Raw genomic sequence first — 17,931 nt, 5'->3', positions numbered from 1 at the left:
TTTTAAGTGTAAAAAGCGAGCGAAATTAACCTTTTGAGCATTCTTTTGTGAGATACACTGACTTCTCCATCACTTAAAATATTTGTATGAAATCCTAGACTCACCAAAGTCAATAACAAAACTATCAGCAACTTCAAAGAAAGCAAAAGGTTGAAGGGTCAGAATTTCAGCTGGAACTCAAGATCATTTATATTGTTAAAATGTTCATATTTGTACAGACTAATGGCTTGAGCCAGAAATTAGCAGGCTTGACTTGTCTTATTAGTAGCCAGACTAAATGCTAAGAATATTCTTTCAAACTATACAAGTTTAGAGCTGAGTTGTGTGTTTGCTAGGTCCTTCTGAAGATCTCCATTACTCTTCTCTAACATCAGCAAGCATAAACCATTTTATCTGCATGGAACTTTGCTACCTTTGATGACTTACAATATATATTATAGTGGAAGTTCATTTAACCATGAAGATATGCAGTAATTCACATGCAGAAACAAGCTTTCCTTGCTTATGGTTCAAGCTGGCCAGATGTACATGATGATATCAGTATCTGTAGTAGTAGAGCTAGTTAGAAAACATTATATGGAAACTTACATGGATTCAGAAATCAGGCAAGTCCCTGCTTACCCATAATTGCAGTACAGTCAACGGTTGTGATCACAAATTGAAGTACAATTTTTTTTGCTCTAGAATTATAAACAAAAATCATTTGAGAGGCTTCATTTCAAAAGCAAATTTTCCTTTCCACCTGTCAGACAGTAGTATCTCACTAAAATAAAGTTATATGATTTTAATTTCTTCCCCAAATCAAATTAAAATTTTATTTTTGGCACAACAGAGACCAGTTTAGATGTAGCCTGGTATATTCCACGTCTGCCCAGCCTGAAGTTTGGATAAATACCATGGCCTTCATTGTACTAACGCACGTTAAGTCTTTGACCAAATATTCTGAAGTTACAGTATTAAAGAGCTACAGATGCTAATAAAATGATGTAATGATCTTGTGATATTTAGTCGATGCTCTAAGTATGGTGGGATTATGAAAATAACGCAACAAGATTTTTGGCTAGGTAGAAGACAGATGACACATCTTTACTAATTCAAATCACAATGCTGTGATAACTGAGGGCAGAACAATGCGTGTTTATTGTTTAAGTTCCATCTTTTTTCACGCTCCAAAGCATTTCTCAAGACCTGGTATTAATAAACTCAACAAAATTACAGACCAGAATTGCAACAGAATCAAAAGATATGTGGAAAACCAAAATATATATGTTCTAGAAAAAAATATTTTTTTTTTGAATCAGAATATCTCAAGTTGGAAGGGACACACAAGGATCATCGAGTCCAACGCTTGGGTCCCCAGAGGGCCACCCAAAAATCAGACCATGTTTCTGAGAGTGTTGTCCAAACGCTTCTTGAACTCTGGCCACTGCCCTGGGGAGCCTGTTCCAGTGCCCAGCCACCCTGTCAGCAAAAAACCCTTTCACCTATATTTATTTCAGTATTGTTACTAGAGTCAGTCTGCTGATGACTGTAAGACTAGAAAAGACGTTCTATATTGCTTCAGTTCAATACCATTGAGCTATATTATCTGTTAAAGTAGCTAAAGCTATTTGCAGCTTCACTAAAAAAAAAAAAAAAGAAATTACACTGAAATAGAATGCAACATATATTGAATGGGGAGGTTTCCTGTGGAACAGCGGAACAATGGAAATAAATCTCAATCTTTCATTATCCAGAGATCATAACAGAGCATGACAAAGAAGAGAAAGAAAGTAAGGAAAACCCAGGTGCATCCAGGAACACTGGCACGATGGCTCTAGCACAAGAAAAAGCATGCTCTCACACTAAACGTTCCACCATTTTTGCAGTAGAAAGCGATTTTCTAACATCCAACTCCAGTTTCCCAGCCCTCTTTCCTACCCTGTCCAACACGGCCGGATCCAGAACACTAACCGCTGCCCTACCTCTGCACCATCCCCTCTGCTCCTTGCTCTCGGAGCCGGGGTGCGCCGGACTCAGCCCCGCCGCGGGCCGCTGTTGCCACCTGCTGCTGGGAGCGCGGAGCCGCCCGCCGCGCCTCCGGTGGAAGGTGGGCAGCGGCGGCACGGGCGGCAACGGCAGGGAAATTCAAAATAAGGGAAATTCCAAATAAGGGAGGGTAGAGCCAGGTCCCGGGCGGCTCTGTGGTACGCTGCTGTACAGTGGCCAGCCTGCTGGTGTTTGCGATCGGCACGTTTTTGTTAACCAATGGATGTTCTACATGAGACCGAAGGAAGATCGCCGGTGCCAGGTGCGTAATACAAGGTTGAACATGGTGCCATAACCAGCTACTGCAGAAGAGTGGCAGCTCTTGAGGAAGTGAGAGTCAGTAAAGATAAAGCGAGCAACTGAAACAGATCTGCCACGCTCCCTACCCAGGGAGCCTAGGCTGAAATACAAAGAACACAGTTAGTAACCCTATTACAAATCATTCAGCAGGCATTTTGATAATGACTTCTAAACACTAACAGCCATAATATGCAAGATACAAAACATAATAGTGGAATGGTTAATCTGAAATACGTTTTTGAGATCCATGCAGAGTGTAGATTTTAGGATATTGCAATTACTACTCTAAGCAAGTAGGTAGAAATACCAAGAGTAGAAGCAACACTTGATTCACTTCTGAATGGAGTACAAAACAGCCGAAGACACCATAACAATCTTATATGCAACCCCTTTAAAGGGCAGAGAAAAATAAAAATTTTTAAAAATAACACCCTAAAATTAAGATGTTACAAGGAGGAAGCCTGTTAAAAGGGTAAAAAGCTTGCAGGTTATAATGAAGCTGGCAGACATTACATTAGTTTCAGAGAAACTAAAAAAAAAAAATCACAGAAAAATTCAAAAGCACAGTCTTTTCCTAATCTTTCCATATCCCCAGTGTCTCTACTCCTCAAAACCACATACGTGATTAAACAGAAGAGCATGGGGGACACCTGTAAGTAAACAATACTCTTCAAGAAGTGGAAATCAGCCAAAGAAAATAGAAAAGCAAAACGTGTCATAAGTTCAATGTAAATTGGACAAGAACAAAAAAGCAACTTGCCAAATGCATAAAACCAGTAATAAAATTGCTTTCAAACACATCCGATGTAGGAAGCCTGACAGGAAACAGTTGGGCATGCAGATAATCTGGCTGTAAAAAGAGCACAAAGGGAGAATCAGAAAAGATTAAACAAAGTATTTGTGTTAGGATTCACTACCACAGAAAAGGTCAAAGACGTTCTAATACAAGATCTACATTTCTCAAGTGATGTGTTTTGGGCACCATCTTAAACTGATGAATTTCAGAGCATACAAATGCAGATTTTAAGAGGATTCCAGAGATGATGCTGGAAATTCCAAACCAGTCAGTCTGAATTCTGTAACTGAAAAGTGTCCATGTATTATATGGAAGAACAGCTTCTTCAAACAGAGAAACACAATGTAATGAGAAAGAAAGGTTGCATATTGTTTTGTAGTGGATACTCATGAGCAACAAATTGAATGGGGCTATCCTAGTGGAATCAACCAAGTCACAGCAGTGGTCAGACTGATACTGGATTTGCAAGAGGCTCCTTCTTACCTTTAGGAAAAAAAATGCTGTTAGCATTTGCTGTTAGCAAAATGCTTTAGGAAAAAAAATGCTGTTATGAGATAAAAATGAAAGTTTACTTGGTTTAAATATAGAAACTGATTAAGAAAAAAAAAAGAAATCAATTATAAAAATGAATGATGAATTTTCAAAGTAGAGAGTTGTAGCAGTGGAGTCATACTAAGATCTTTGCTGGTTCCTGTACTGTTTAATGAATGTGAGGTGATAATGTTTGCAGGTAATAAAAGTTAGCCAGTTTAAAGCTAAGTGCAAACATGTGCAGAAGGATCTCTTTCAGTGTCAATACAAGCAAAGTAAAGTACATGGGAAAAAAAAAGAACCCAAATGTAAAAACAGTGAGAGATAAAAAATTAGCAGTCATTGAAAAAAAAAGCCACTTTTTTCATAGGTCTCTGAAAACATATGCTCAATGATTAACAACAGTTAAAGGGCGAACAACATCAGTAATATTGAAAAATGGAGACAAACAAGATACGATACTGTGTCATAGGCATACAGTGCACATAAATATTGAAAATAACTTGCAGAGCTAGTCAACTTTTTTACAAAGAGAAGAAAGTTATGGATGGTAGACTGGTGACAGGGGAAAACAGAAATATAGACAATGTGTGTGAAGGTCTTTCCAACAAAATTTCCAACTCGTTTAGAGAAAGATAACTATTTTATCTTTTTTTTTTTTTTTGCAGTAAAGATCTATAAAATTACATGAAATGCAATCAGTGCCACTCTGTTTTCTCCTCCTCCCTTGCTATCCACACAGGAGATCAGGTACTAAGCTAGACAGATCTTTATTTGGCCAAATATAGTATACAATTTTAATTTCTTCCTTAAGTGAGGAATGACAAAAGGAGGAAAAAAATGCATACAATTAATGATGAAAAAAAGTAGGGATCCATTTTGCAAGTTTTACTAAATTTTTATTTTTATTAATTTGGATTTAGATTAGATTCTAACTGCTGTAGCCATAAGAGGCATTTATTTTTTATACATCTGAAAGCATATGTGCAAGTATATTTAAGCTTAAAAACCACATCACTAAATGGATTGCTGTGGCAAGCATCCTTTCCTTCAAAATCTTTCAACTCAATGAAAAAATGTGCGAATAAAGAGCTGCATTATAAAGCACTATTGCAAGAAGAGGTTCGTTCCCTCTTCTTAAGGTCTTAAGTTAATTAATAAGCTGTTCATAACGTTTATAATGTTAAAATATTTATTTGGTTCAGCAATACATAAAAATATGGCACCGAGGAAGACTTCTACTGTATTCTGTAAAAATATTTCCTTTCTTCCCTGTTTTTGCATAGTACTGGTGTGAACAGCAAGCATTTTATTGCTTTTCTACTCAGAATTTCATAGTCATCCCTCTTACAAGTGACTGACTACACAGTACTGAAATGAGAAATAACAGTACTGATTTTTTTTTCGTTTGGGTAGAACAGAACTTTTCTGAAACTTTTTGTTCAATGTTTCAAAGTTAATCAGACTTCCAAGAAAAAAATAAATCGTTTCAAATGAAACAGTCAAACAATGCAGTTACAGTTCTTACATTTCTTACAAAACTTTTCTATTAAATTACATTCATATGTTTTTAACAACAACAAAAATTTTTAATTAGCCAAACTATCCAATGTGGCAATAATTAGTCTCTGCTGATTCAAATATTGTTTAAAAGTTCAATATAATTTTTCCTTATTTAAAATGTATTTGACATTACAGAAAATTGTATTTAGTTCTACAAATGTATTTTTAAATTGTAAATTCCAAAAAAGTGTTGCATGGAAACCAGAATTCGGTTCCTTTCTTGATGATGTGAATATTTCTGTCCTTCATACCTGGATTCGTTGCACGCAAAAGATAACTGAGGTTGTATTTTTCCTTAACTTCTAACAACTTAACAACTTGCTTTGTTGCCCCATGATCAATGGAATAAGCCTTCAGAAAATCTCACAAGATAGGTCCCCTCCAGTCCCTTCTCTATCACTACTTGGGACTGGCTTTTAATGCTATCACCCACAGCTCTGGGATTTATGTTGCATCCATTCAAAACCCCATTCATCTCCAAGTGCCTTTGCGTCTTCCCTCCCAAGCTGCCACTGGCAGATGTGGCCAGGCAAGGACTCCAGAATCAGCGCGTCCTACAATGTTCTATACTGAGTAGCTGAAACCAACAGCATCAAAGCAATAGAAACATATATGGCAATACATGTGTTGCACTCAAATTTAATTTAGTTTTTGCTTTATAAAAGTCATTTTGTTTATTCCATTGTTTCCTTTACCACTAATTTCATAATAGGAACTTATAAAGTAATTATAAGCAACTAAAATGTTTACGTTTGCAATCTAACAGCAGGCATAATGTAATGAATATGGTAAAATAAAGCTGGGAAGAAATAGAGGACTAAGATCGAGGATTATGATGTGAAGGTTCAAGGAAGTGCGAATGCACAAGATAGAAAAAGGCCAAACCAACAAACCTTTTTCTTTGTGGTGTCTTGGAAGGATCTAAACACACGTTGGAAAGGCTATCAGAGGGAAAATTGACCCTTGATCTGGAAAGTTTTTAAGCTGTCAAAATGCACAATATTTGATAAAGTAAAATATATATATATAAAATATATATTTAAAGAGTTATGATTCTCAATTAATAAACCAGAGCAGGTAAAGTTTCTAACTTTGTAATTAACCTACACAGACTATAATCACTTTATGGATCATTCCTTTAATAAGAAAATGCAGACTTGTTACCTTGCCTAAAAAATGATCTATATATCTACTTGTATTCAGGACTTTGTATTCTATTCATAACCTAAACAGACAGAAATTAGAATTTTGGTCATCTAGTTTGTCTTCTAGTTTAACAAAGTCCAAAAAACTTGAACCAATCACATTATTTTACAACTTAATTTGTTTAAACTGTAAAATGCATTCTGAGAAGATATCCATTCCTGATAAATAATTTGATTTTATGAGTTTCAAGTAATTACACTTATAGACACATATTGTTAATGTCCTATTGACACTAGGATAAATACTGATTAGAGTACCTCTGGACCTTTTATATGATAAACTAATCGTGAGTCTTAGTTTACAGATTCTGATTCTGCATGTTTTCCATTTAGAGCATCTCTATGACCGTTGAGACTACATCGTAGTTTAATGAGAGTAAAGAATTCCTGCACAGAACCTTTAAATAATGCAGCATGAGAGGTTTTCCCTCCTCCTCCAGTGAAATAATTCATCTAGTCTTTGACAGTTTTTCCCAGCTCATCATTTGTGTCTATGTGAGCAGTCAAATAAGAAAACAAAACCAAGATTCTCTCATATTCATCTGTCATAAAGAGCTTCATATTAAAGAATAAGCATTTATATTGTGCATTAACATTGGATGTTCATCCACTTCCTGCACAGTTGTCTTTTGAATTCAGAGCAGAAACTATGTCTGTTGTACACAGTTGTACCTGTTAGTAGACAAATACAACTTTCGGTAAAATAATCTCTAACCCAGATTAAAAGGTCAGGCTTTACCAACTAGTAGGTGAACCTGCCTACCTCTCCACAGTTATTTTTCCTTTCTTTCCTTCTCTCATAGTATCACTGACCAACAATGAGTTGAGAGCTGTAACACAAATAGCTTTGGTCTTCCATACTTTTTTTTTCCCCCTCCCAATTATCAGATCAAGACAGGTACCTCTATCAAATTTTGTGGATTACAAGCATCACACAGAGGGGGAAAAAAAAGCTATTATTAAATGAGGATGTCCTTAGAAAGGGAAGGGAGGGGTGGATCTGAGGCAGAAATCTCCAAACTGATTTCAGCAGAAATAGGGCAACCAGGAGTCATTATGCAAAACTTTAGAGAAATAGTTACACTATTGCAACAATGCCAGAAGTAACACAATGCCTGAAATGATAAACCGCATTAAAAGAAATTTACTGAATTGGAAAAGATTACAGACAAGTTCAAAAGACAGATTTGTGCATGTTGTTTTTGCCAGTCTTCTTAAGACATGTTCAGACTAAGATAACTTTGTTCAGCATAAGATTAATTTCTATTCTGAAAATAAATACTATATATGTAGTGAATATAACATTATCATGAAACATAAAATCTGTTTTCCTTCTATTTGACATCTTTGGTTTATTTTTATTTTTTTTTTCTTCTGCATTTTTCCCTTTTGTATTAGAAGTTTTTGCTATTGCTACTGCACTTGTTAACAGGCATAAAGTTAAAAACAAGCAGAGGACATTGTATCCTTATAACTAATTGATCAGGAAGAGAACTGATAACTATGTTCTGGGCAACATAGCTACAATTTCAAATGATTGTTATATTTCTTGTGTTTGAAAGTATTTAAGAGACATGCTTAGCATGCAATTATATATTAATATATGGGGTGTTAATCATAGACTACTAAATACAGTTTACTGGAATCTCGTGGGATCTCAAATTTAAGCACAAAGGAAAAATAGGAAAAAAATCTGAGCTATAAAGGAAAAATTCGTAAAAAGTGCTTGTTCGGCATTTCTCAAGTTTGGCTGTATCATGCCGCCAAATGTATGTGTATTTCCAGTGGGAACATAACACTAGATAGGATGAATGAGGGAGATTTGTGGTACAGTGAACATAAAAAGCAAGCAAAATATCTGGATTAAGTGTTTTGCATAGTTAATAAGTGATTATAAGGAATAGGCGTCAGTAAAATGTTGCGTGAAACCAGAGAAACCATGAGAAGAGGACTAATTTTCATACTAATAACAGAAAAATGGCACTGAATTTAAAGAGAACATTTCTTGCAATTCTTACAGTTCTAGCCTAGACTGGGTAAATTAGCTGGAAGTTCTGTTAGTAATTAGAATTAAAGAAAAAAAGAAAAACAACAAAAACACAAACAGAACATAAGAAGAACAAGAAATCAAACTACCCTACTTTACAGCACTACTAGAAATGTACTAGAGTTCAGTACAAATATGGTCTGCTCATTCCACACTGTAAAAATATTTAAACAGCAGCCAGGATTTTGGAGTTTGTCTTGCTAAACCCAACTCAAAGTCAGAAGCAAACAAATGCAATTCTACCAGCAGACACTTAACAATATCATCACCATCATCAAAATCTATTTAGCTCATAATGAGGTAGTCTAAGATCTTCCATTCAATGACATCTGATCACACATGCACAAAAAAGTCACTAAATGTTCTAGATTAGTTTAAAAAATCCAAAATTTTCAAGTTTCCAAAACAATCTTTCAAAGATTATTTTTGCAGACAATATTTCACCTATGTTTTTTTAACTCCAAAAATCAACCAACCAAAAAAAACCACCAACCTTTAGAACATTAGACCAGGTTTCAAGTTATTTTAAGCATTTTAATTAAACACAGTGTGGAATAAAACTTGAAATCATAAACTTATTAGTTGAATTCATAGCTATCACAATTGTTTTCCCTTCTGTTCCTGTAATATTTTGAAATTTGTCTAAGCTGTTAGAAAAATAAAACACAGTAGCATGCAAACCAAGGAATATGAGACTGAATACAACACTATATTGAAATATTCTCCCTCTTTCTGGATACTTTTCTGGGTCAGTAAAAACAAATAAATAAAAATCCCTACAATTCTTCTGCAATTCACATATTTTGCATTAACTCTACTTCCAACAGATATCCTTTATATGTAATAAAGGAGATATTTAGAAAAATGCCTATGAAGACAGTTTCCTGGTACCACAAATAGTGAGAGTGGGGGAAAGTTTGACTGCCTTTCAAATTCACAAAAATAAAAGTGCTTGTGTTGTACTGAGCAAGACATAAGTAAATTTTCATGTAATTATACATTAAACAGAGTAAAAACTCAAGAAGACTACACAAGTCCTGGGCTAGAGGACCAAACACTGATCCATTATTTTACTGTATCTATTCTCATGCATCTTGAATCTTAATGTATATAAAAGCAAATATATCAAGTGTCTATTTTGCTAATGCAGCTTTTTGTTTCAACATTTTAATTTTTGATAGCACTTCCTCACTAGACTATTCAAACTGTAGCAGATAAGCAAGCAAACTATGAAACACCCTCTCTCAATCCTTACTCATCTAACGAACAAGTAAAAATAGTACATACATAAAGGTGAAGCTAAATATTTGGGTCTGTGATATTATAACTTCTCTCACAGACTCTATGGCTAGATCACTCAGAGAACTCTGCATGGAGTTACCAATGCCAGAAATGTTTCTGTTGAGATTTCAGCTCTATTTTTCCTATTCCCAATACACGAATTTCTTTCCCGTTCCCCAACACTTTTTCTGCATGCCTATTTTATGTTAAACAAAAAGCAACAAACCATTTTTAACACAAGGATCTTCCAACCATTTCCAAAAGTCATCCCATCAGATAAAATTTCTCTTATATTTTTTCAATCACTTCTGAACAGCTAGGAAGTAAAAACACTACTAAGTTCTCCTTTACAAAAACTATTGTTTTTAAAAAGCAGCTATTGAAGGAGGAATATACAAAATCTGCACATAGCTGTTAGATGATCATGTGTACTTAATATTGCAGTAGGATAAAGGTTAAGCATAATATTGTTTGACCCCTTCAACTACTGACATTCATGCCATGTTATTGTTAGTGTTGCATGTTAAGCAAGCAAATTTTCAATGAACTTGTGTTGGCTTTACCACAGACACAGATGTTATGCGGACTACTTTGTTCATAAGGTTCTCATTATTAACTGAAACCAAGTTGAATATTTGACTGAAGGAAAGGACCATATCATTGTTTTCAGATTTTGCTCTATGACTTAACTGAACTACATCTGCCAGCTTTGGAAATACCAAGTACTTCTTGGCGCCAGTACTGGCGCCTTGCTCTTAAGTGCTTCAGCTTGAGGAAGTCTAGTAACCATCAAAACAGTTTAATAAAAACTTAAAGTTGTGATTAAGAGTTACTCATTAGCTGACAGAGTGCACTGAAATTTGCTTCTATTTATGAATAATTTCACAAAATAAGCAAATCACAGTAAACTGAATGCATGGCTGTAAATACATAGCCTAGAAAGTTCACAAGATGTTTTTGTGATTTATGAAGTCTGTGTTATACTTGAAACCACATTTATTTAATAGATAGGCTGGCACTTCACAGGACAGTTCAGTCTGCTTCAAATCTATTCAAAGCCTTTGGGAAACATAAAGGATGGTCTGAATATAAATACAATTCCACTTTTCACCTTTTATGCTAAGAGACAGTAGTGCAAAATGTGAGAAGTATTACAGTCCTTCCAAAAAATCTCCCATTATAAACAGCTGTTGAAGATGAAACAACTCCAGTTTGTGCTAACCCAAATACAAGAACTATTTTAGACAGCAAAACAATTAAATGTTACAATTCACTTTTCTGGATATACCTTTGGGATCTTTGAATTAGAAACAAACTTTCTTCCACAGAAAGACCAAAATCAAAGAGTCTAGATTTCACACCAGTGGCAATTCTGCAAATAATCAGTCAATATTTGTTTTCTATACAGAAAAACAGAATACGTTACTACAAGGGGGAAAATAAATGACATCTGATATTTTCAGAAAAATAAAGTGTGAAAAGACCCTCTTGATTTTTTATCTATCAAAAGATAAATATAAACATTTCCAAATTATTAACGATCCAATCTAAGCTAGAATCAACAATAATTATTTCACTTACCATGCTGAATATCCCTCATGTCTAAATGAAGGCTAGACATTAATATTCCAACAGCTTGAGATCTTTTGTTACTTAACAACTTGACAACCTGCCAAAAGAAACCCGTCTATTAGTATCCACCTGCATTAAAACGTTACAAGATATTTTGCATTACTAATAACAAACCAAAAGTGAGTATTTTTATTATTTTTAAGTGTTCCAACTGCACAAATCCATCACAAGTGTAAATGTCATCTAGCTGAATTTTAATCTTAAAAGAGTCACTATAAAATTTCCCCTAGACTTCATTCTTCATTACGATGCACACTTTCAACTTCACACTGATGTTACTAAGTGTATGAAACAGGCTGTCATATAAAAAAAATCCAATTGTGTCTATCTTGGAAATGCTTTGGTTTCCAAAACCACACAATAATTTCCATCTTTGATGTAAACTAAAACTGTGAGAATTTGTATTTTATTTGAAAGTTTGACGTAGTAGGCGCCAATATGAATTTTATTTAAAAAGCAAAATAACCACGTACATATTGGTATTTTCTTTGATCACTTTTAGGGAATACAAGAGGTCTCAAAGCTTTTTATTTTTATTTTTTAAATAACAGAAAAAAAAGCCCTCAAAACATCTTGCTCTAGGGAGTTAAAATTAGCCACTAAAAATTTTTTCTTGTACATATTTGCTTTGCAAGCATAAAAGCAACAAGTAATTCACAGCTTAGAATCCTGTGGAAGACAGTCTATTTGAATTCAGCTGGCTGTAAATTTTATATCACTAGTATGAGAAGCAAGTAATGCCAGAAAAGGATCCTTATCTGTAAAACAATGTGAATTTAGATAAAGACATTTTCAATGTAGGGCTATAACCATTACATAGATGAAAGAGGTTAATATTTAATCAACTCAGTTTGCTGAGTTTTACATTGTACTAAACATGCTGAAGAAAAAAACCTTTGTCAGTTATTTGGAGGAAAGGCAAAAAAACAATTTGATCTGTAAATTCAAGTTATTTTTACATTTCAGTCACGTGGTACATACATGTTTTTTCAAGTTACATAGTTTTTATATTAGCATTGAGATGCTGCATCACCTACAGCCCCACTGGAAAAATAATTTAGTAATCAATTAGAAGAAATTAGATTACATAAAAAAAAAGATAGCTTGAGTAAAGAATGTCAAAATCCAATCCACATCTTAAAACGTATAAAAGTACCCACAAGATGTTTACCCTGTGGCCACCTTTGATTCAATCAAGTTTTCATACACAAGTTTGTAAGTTGATGTCTGAGCTGCAGCTGAAGAGAAGTAAAACTGTGACACAGAACTCTTCCACTAGGGACTGCCTAGAAAAGGAAGCTAAAGTCACAGTGCTTGCAGAATGGGTTTCCTAATAATATGCTTGACTGGGCAACCTTGAACCTTCACAACCAGCAGTGTGTCAGGTATTTCATTTTCCTTTCCTCATAGATTCCTAACAGATTGCTGATTACAGCAAAGTGAAAATTCTGCACCCTGCAAATGAACTGAAAAAAAAAAACCTTTAAATCAGGAATCAAGTAAGTCATAACTGTTGATCACATGGTTAAAGAAACAAATCCAAGGCACAGATATTGATGTCATCTGTCAGAAGTTAGCAAGTGCCTAGGCAATATCTAGCACACGTGATGTATTATTAGGAAATTAAAAATTGAAGTCAAATGGACTAAATCAAAATTTTACAGAATAGGATATGACACTCAGATTTTATGAATTCAAAAGGGAAAACTATCATAACTCAGAAAAATATAACTAAGATATCTTACACTAGCCTTCCAATAGGCTATAATTATTAAGTGTTTCCTAAAAGGAACATAAATCTCATTTAAGCCTATAACTGAGATAAAGCTAGGACAAATAATATGAGAATTCCCTGTGAAAAGAAGCTATTACCAGTACCCATATACTACTATATTAGCTTCAAATTATGAAAACACTTTTTCTACCACTCATCAGCAATCTAAATCTCAGAGCTACCAAGGTGAGGACTACAAATATAGCAAGGGAACCAAAACAAGATGAAAAAAAAGAGCCACAAAATAAAGCAACTAGTGCTTATGATGCAGATTAGAACATGATTTTTTACAGGACCAGATTTAGAGGCCCAGTAAATGCCTTTGAGCCCCTCTCTCTAACAGCAATTTGGTCTAAAAGTTAACAGAAAAAAAGAAGAGGCTTATTCTTAAAGTGAGCTGCTGAATAAGAGAATAATTATTTACCGACTGACGCATTCTGCCTGTGATCACAGGAGAAAAAGTGATGTCCCTATGCACAATAGGTCACCCTTTCTACCAAAATTCTGTACTTCAAGGCTTCAAAAAGTACCAAAGAGTCAGGTGAATGGTGTGCAGAACAGCAACAGGTAAAGCATTTTTATATAGCAACTACAAATTTTGTCTCGCTTTATTTAAAATGTATGCTCTGTGTCAACTTTTATACTCATCTTCATTCATTCATTCCCATTTTAGTAAATTGCATGAATATTATAGCTTTCCAATACAATGGCTGTAACAATAAAACACTAATTCAGAAAATATGAATATTAGCATAAGTGCCTAAAGCAATTCCCACTAAAAATAAAACAATAAAATAAATCAGCTGCACAGTCTAGGCCTACAGGCCACAGACTAGTGACGCCATTTAAAGGCAGAACACCAAAAGATTGATAAATCCAATCTCTACAAGATCTAAAGCCTCAGACACAATACACCACCCCTTTTTAGTCTGGGTCCTGGAACTTTGTGCTTTAAACAAATTTGAAAATAAATAAAAAGGAAGCTAAAGATGTTATCTGAAGCCTAAACTCTAGGACAAATTTTCTAATTGTTGAGTGGTCTTCATTGTTAAGCAGTAAACAAACTACATGCCAAATTTGTTCCTGCTTGTTTAACGCAAGCAAAAACAGTTAAAAAGATATTTAGTGAAAGGTGATGCAAGACACATTTGATGAGAACCCTGAAGCAAAAATACAAAGATTCCCTTTCCCCAGAAAAATATTTAGTTAATGCATGGAATTCCGAGATGCCTCGTTCTCTGGTTCCGATTTTGACTGCTAGCACTAAGCAAAAATTATCCCATGGTTCTCACTGGCTCAGAAAAACTACTGTAGAGTACAAAAGGTCATAAGCAGGAAACTCCCCTGTACAAATATTTGTAGTTTGTAACTTTTGCAGAGAGGATGCAGAAATACAGAAGTTCCAAACCAGATCTTAAGAAACTAGATCATGGCAGTAATGCAGAAATCATCTGACCAGGCATTGTTACAACAATTCTTTTCTATGGATTTCAATGTATTTCAAATGTAAAATTTTACATTTGTAAAATATACAAAGAATTGGACCAATCACATCTTTCACATGGATATCCTTGGCTCCTTACAGATATAAACAGAATAATGTAACACTCTTCTGAGTTTATTTTCCTTTAAGGTAAATCCAGAAGAGACTTCTGGCTAGTGATGGTGTGAGAGGAGAAACAGGCACTATGCCAAGTAGTGAGGAATTTTGGTGCAGCAGGAGATCAAACATTTCTACTTACATATAAAATAACACCCATCCCTGACTATCTAACAGACAATCTGTGCTGATTGCATGTATTGATTTAACTGAACTTGATTTTTATCACTTCATTTGAAAAATTACTTAGATTGCTTAGATTCAGATGCACAGTAATAAGACAGAATTGTGTTCCTCAACAGGACTGAAAAGTGCTTAAATTTCCCTCATTAAAAATAATCACAGTATTCTAATTTTAAGGACTGGAGTGGGGAATTGAGATAAATAGCCAAATTTAAATTATCTACATTAAAAATGCATCACAAGGAAATTATTTTTTTCATACCTAAAGCTCTTCTTTGACAGTTTGGCTCATTTTTGTGTACCACAATTGCAGTTACTCCTTCTTTCATCATCTAAAGGATTGGGGTACTTAAAAGTTTAGTTTCTAATTTTTTTTTTATCTCTTCTGTTTATAATTGTCAGAATATCTCCATGGGTTGATTAGTAACACAAGTGACAGACTAAAATATAACCTCTTAAAAAACAGAAATCCAACAAGCTAAAATCTCATCAGAAATTGTGTATTAAAACTAGAATTTTCATGTATGGTCTGCAAGGCACTCAGCATTTTTTTTATTGCAGGTGATCAGCCCAACTGCTATGAACAATCTTGTCACTGTGTACTCACATTAGGAATGCAATTACATCTTTTGATAATTTTTGCAAAAGACGTTGCATGCCCAATTTCTTTATTTCATAAAATATTACTAGATCAAATCAGGAAGAAGAAAATAAAGGAAAAAAACAGGATAGGTGAAAAGATGGAGAAAAAAAGAAAGCAGAAACGTAAGAAATCAATAGGCTATCTACTATATCTAGTGGGAGATATTCCATGATCTTAAATACAAACAAAAAAAAACCCACTGGAGGAAAACCTTTAGTATTCCCACTTTTAAAGGGAGACATATGGTTACAGTCAAAATCTTGATATTATTTGCTGTACCCACTCCCAGTGAAACCTTTCAATTACAGCTGTCTGCTTTTCTTTAACAGCTTTTTGTTCTTGCTGTTTGTACTGGTCAGCACTAAGCAACAAAATATAGCCATAAGGAAAAATGTGCATTAAACTTTAAGTCATCACCAGCAAAATCAACACTTCTCTCATCTAAAGCATTTTGATACTTTACAAACAACAACTAAAAAATAAAAACTTTTAAAAACTTGATTTTCAGGCTGACACCAAAAATCTGTTTAGCTTTTAAAGTCAGTTAGGATCTGATAGAAATACAGCTAAGTACACTCACACAAGTTAAACAGATAATTTTTTTCAAATAAACCATCCCATTCAGTGTACAAATCTCCAATTTTTAGGTGAAACCCATTCAATCTATACATACATTTAATTCTGTTGTAACCTGAGGTTGGTTGTTTTTTTTTTTGTTGTTTTTGTTTTGGATCAGATGTAAAATCTACTGCATTAAAAAGTTTTGCTTCTTACCTTCTTAGCACAATGAAGGTAGGCAGAGAGATGGGAGAAAGAATTCATATATCCATGCTCTCTTCCTTCCTTCTTCCCTTGATGGCATCTAACACTACAATGTCCAGTGCACTGAGCCCTTGTACTGAGGGAGTTAGAAATGCACCATGGTCCTCTCAGCCATTCAGGCTGAGATGGATAAGAACATATTTGAAATGTATTTGAAAGATATAGAAGTACTGTCAATGGAAATGTGTGATCACCAGTCTCCTTTGAAAAATATCTGTAACTAAGATGGTTCAACTTGACAGTTTTAGGTACACTGAAAATTGTACACAGCACAGGCTGGCAGCTATTTCTGGATTCAAGGTCTGGGTTATGCTTTTTAGATGTGCAGCTTTCAAACTCACAGAACAGCCACAGCTCGCTCACTTCAACCCAAAGCCTATTTTACCATTTACTTCAACAAACTTTGATTATGACCTTCCCCTACATAGATCTTCCAGTTCACAGAGGAACACAATGAGACACTCTACATTGCACCTCTGGTTAAGAAATGGACATAGCCCTTCTTGTTCATGCAGAATACGTAAGCTTTTAAGCAGCAGCAGCTAAAACAAGTGAATAGGTCAGCAGAACATTTCCGATGAGGATACATATACAGAATAGAGAAACAAATCTGTGATCTAAATAAAAGAAAGCAGTAATAGGAAACAAGAATAAGAAATGCATGTATTTAGAAAAGATCAACCTGAGAAGCCTGAAGAGGCAGAGATTTGATACACGGATGCAGTCAGGTAAAACTGTGCTTGCAACAAAGAATTTTGAAGATAATGCAATAACAAGAAAAAAAATCACATAGCAACAACATATCCAACAAGCCATATAAAGAAGAAAAGCAGAGGTAAAAAAAAGGTATCGCATTCATGGAGTATCTCAAAAAAAATCAGTCTTACAAGCAAAACAAATGAGATATTCAATTTCATAAATAACATCATTACATAATTATGTATAAATAAAAAGCGATGTATCAGACAAGTCTTCCATAATTCCTGTCTGTCAGAGCAGCAGAACCCCAACTGTGTCTGGAGAATGCACAAAATCACAAGAAACAGTTGTGCCAGTGACATTGATCAATAAATGTGGATAAGAAAGTTCCCTAAGACAGTGCCTCACCTATTTGCAGAGAAAACTAATCCTCCTTTTCAAAAAAAAAATTCTCCCTTAATGCCTTCCTTGTTAATGAATAAACATGAATAATCTTTTACCTGTTAATTCAATATGGCATTTACTGTATTTACCAATTTATACTTATTTTATGTGGCATTTTATTCCTAGGGGTATTCTATTACCACCGCTTCTTTGTGTTCAACTTAAAAATTCAAAAATGCTGAAATCATTAACAAAACACTTATTGATACATCTTGTTTGCATCTAAGACTTTTGAAACAGAATGAAACTTAAGTAACCTATTATTTATTTTCTGGGGTGGAAGTAGGAGATTAAAATCTTAATGTCAATAGATTAATAGTGGACTTTCCATATGAGAATATCTTTAACATTTTTCTTTCATTTCCATGATAAATTATAAACAT

At 34.4% G+C, this 17,931-nt stretch overlaps 1 protein-coding gene across 1 annotated transcript in view; it reads right to left on the bottom strand.

Moving 5' to 3' along the window:
* The window catches only part of FMN2 (formin 2), a 158,860-nt gene that overhangs the window by 82,099 nt on the left and 58,830 nt on the right, over positions 1–17,931 (bottom strand). The window contains exon 8 of the mRNA XM_035558836.1: positions 11,333–11,420. Coding sequence (XP_035414729.1) covers positions 11,333–11,420 — 88 coding nt within the window. The remainder of the gene's footprint in view (positions 1–11,332; positions 11,421–17,931) is intronic.

This window comes from Cygnus atratus, chromosome 3 (assembly GCF_013377495.2).
Source record: "Cygnus atratus isolate AKBS03 ecotype Queensland, Australia chromosome 3, CAtr_DNAZoo_HiC_assembly, whole genome shotgun sequence".
In the NCBI taxonomy this organism is placed as follows: Eukaryota; Metazoa; Chordata; class Aves; order Anseriformes; family Anatidae; genus Cygnus; species Cygnus atratus.
This window is presented reverse-complemented; position numbering and strand designations above follow the sequence as displayed.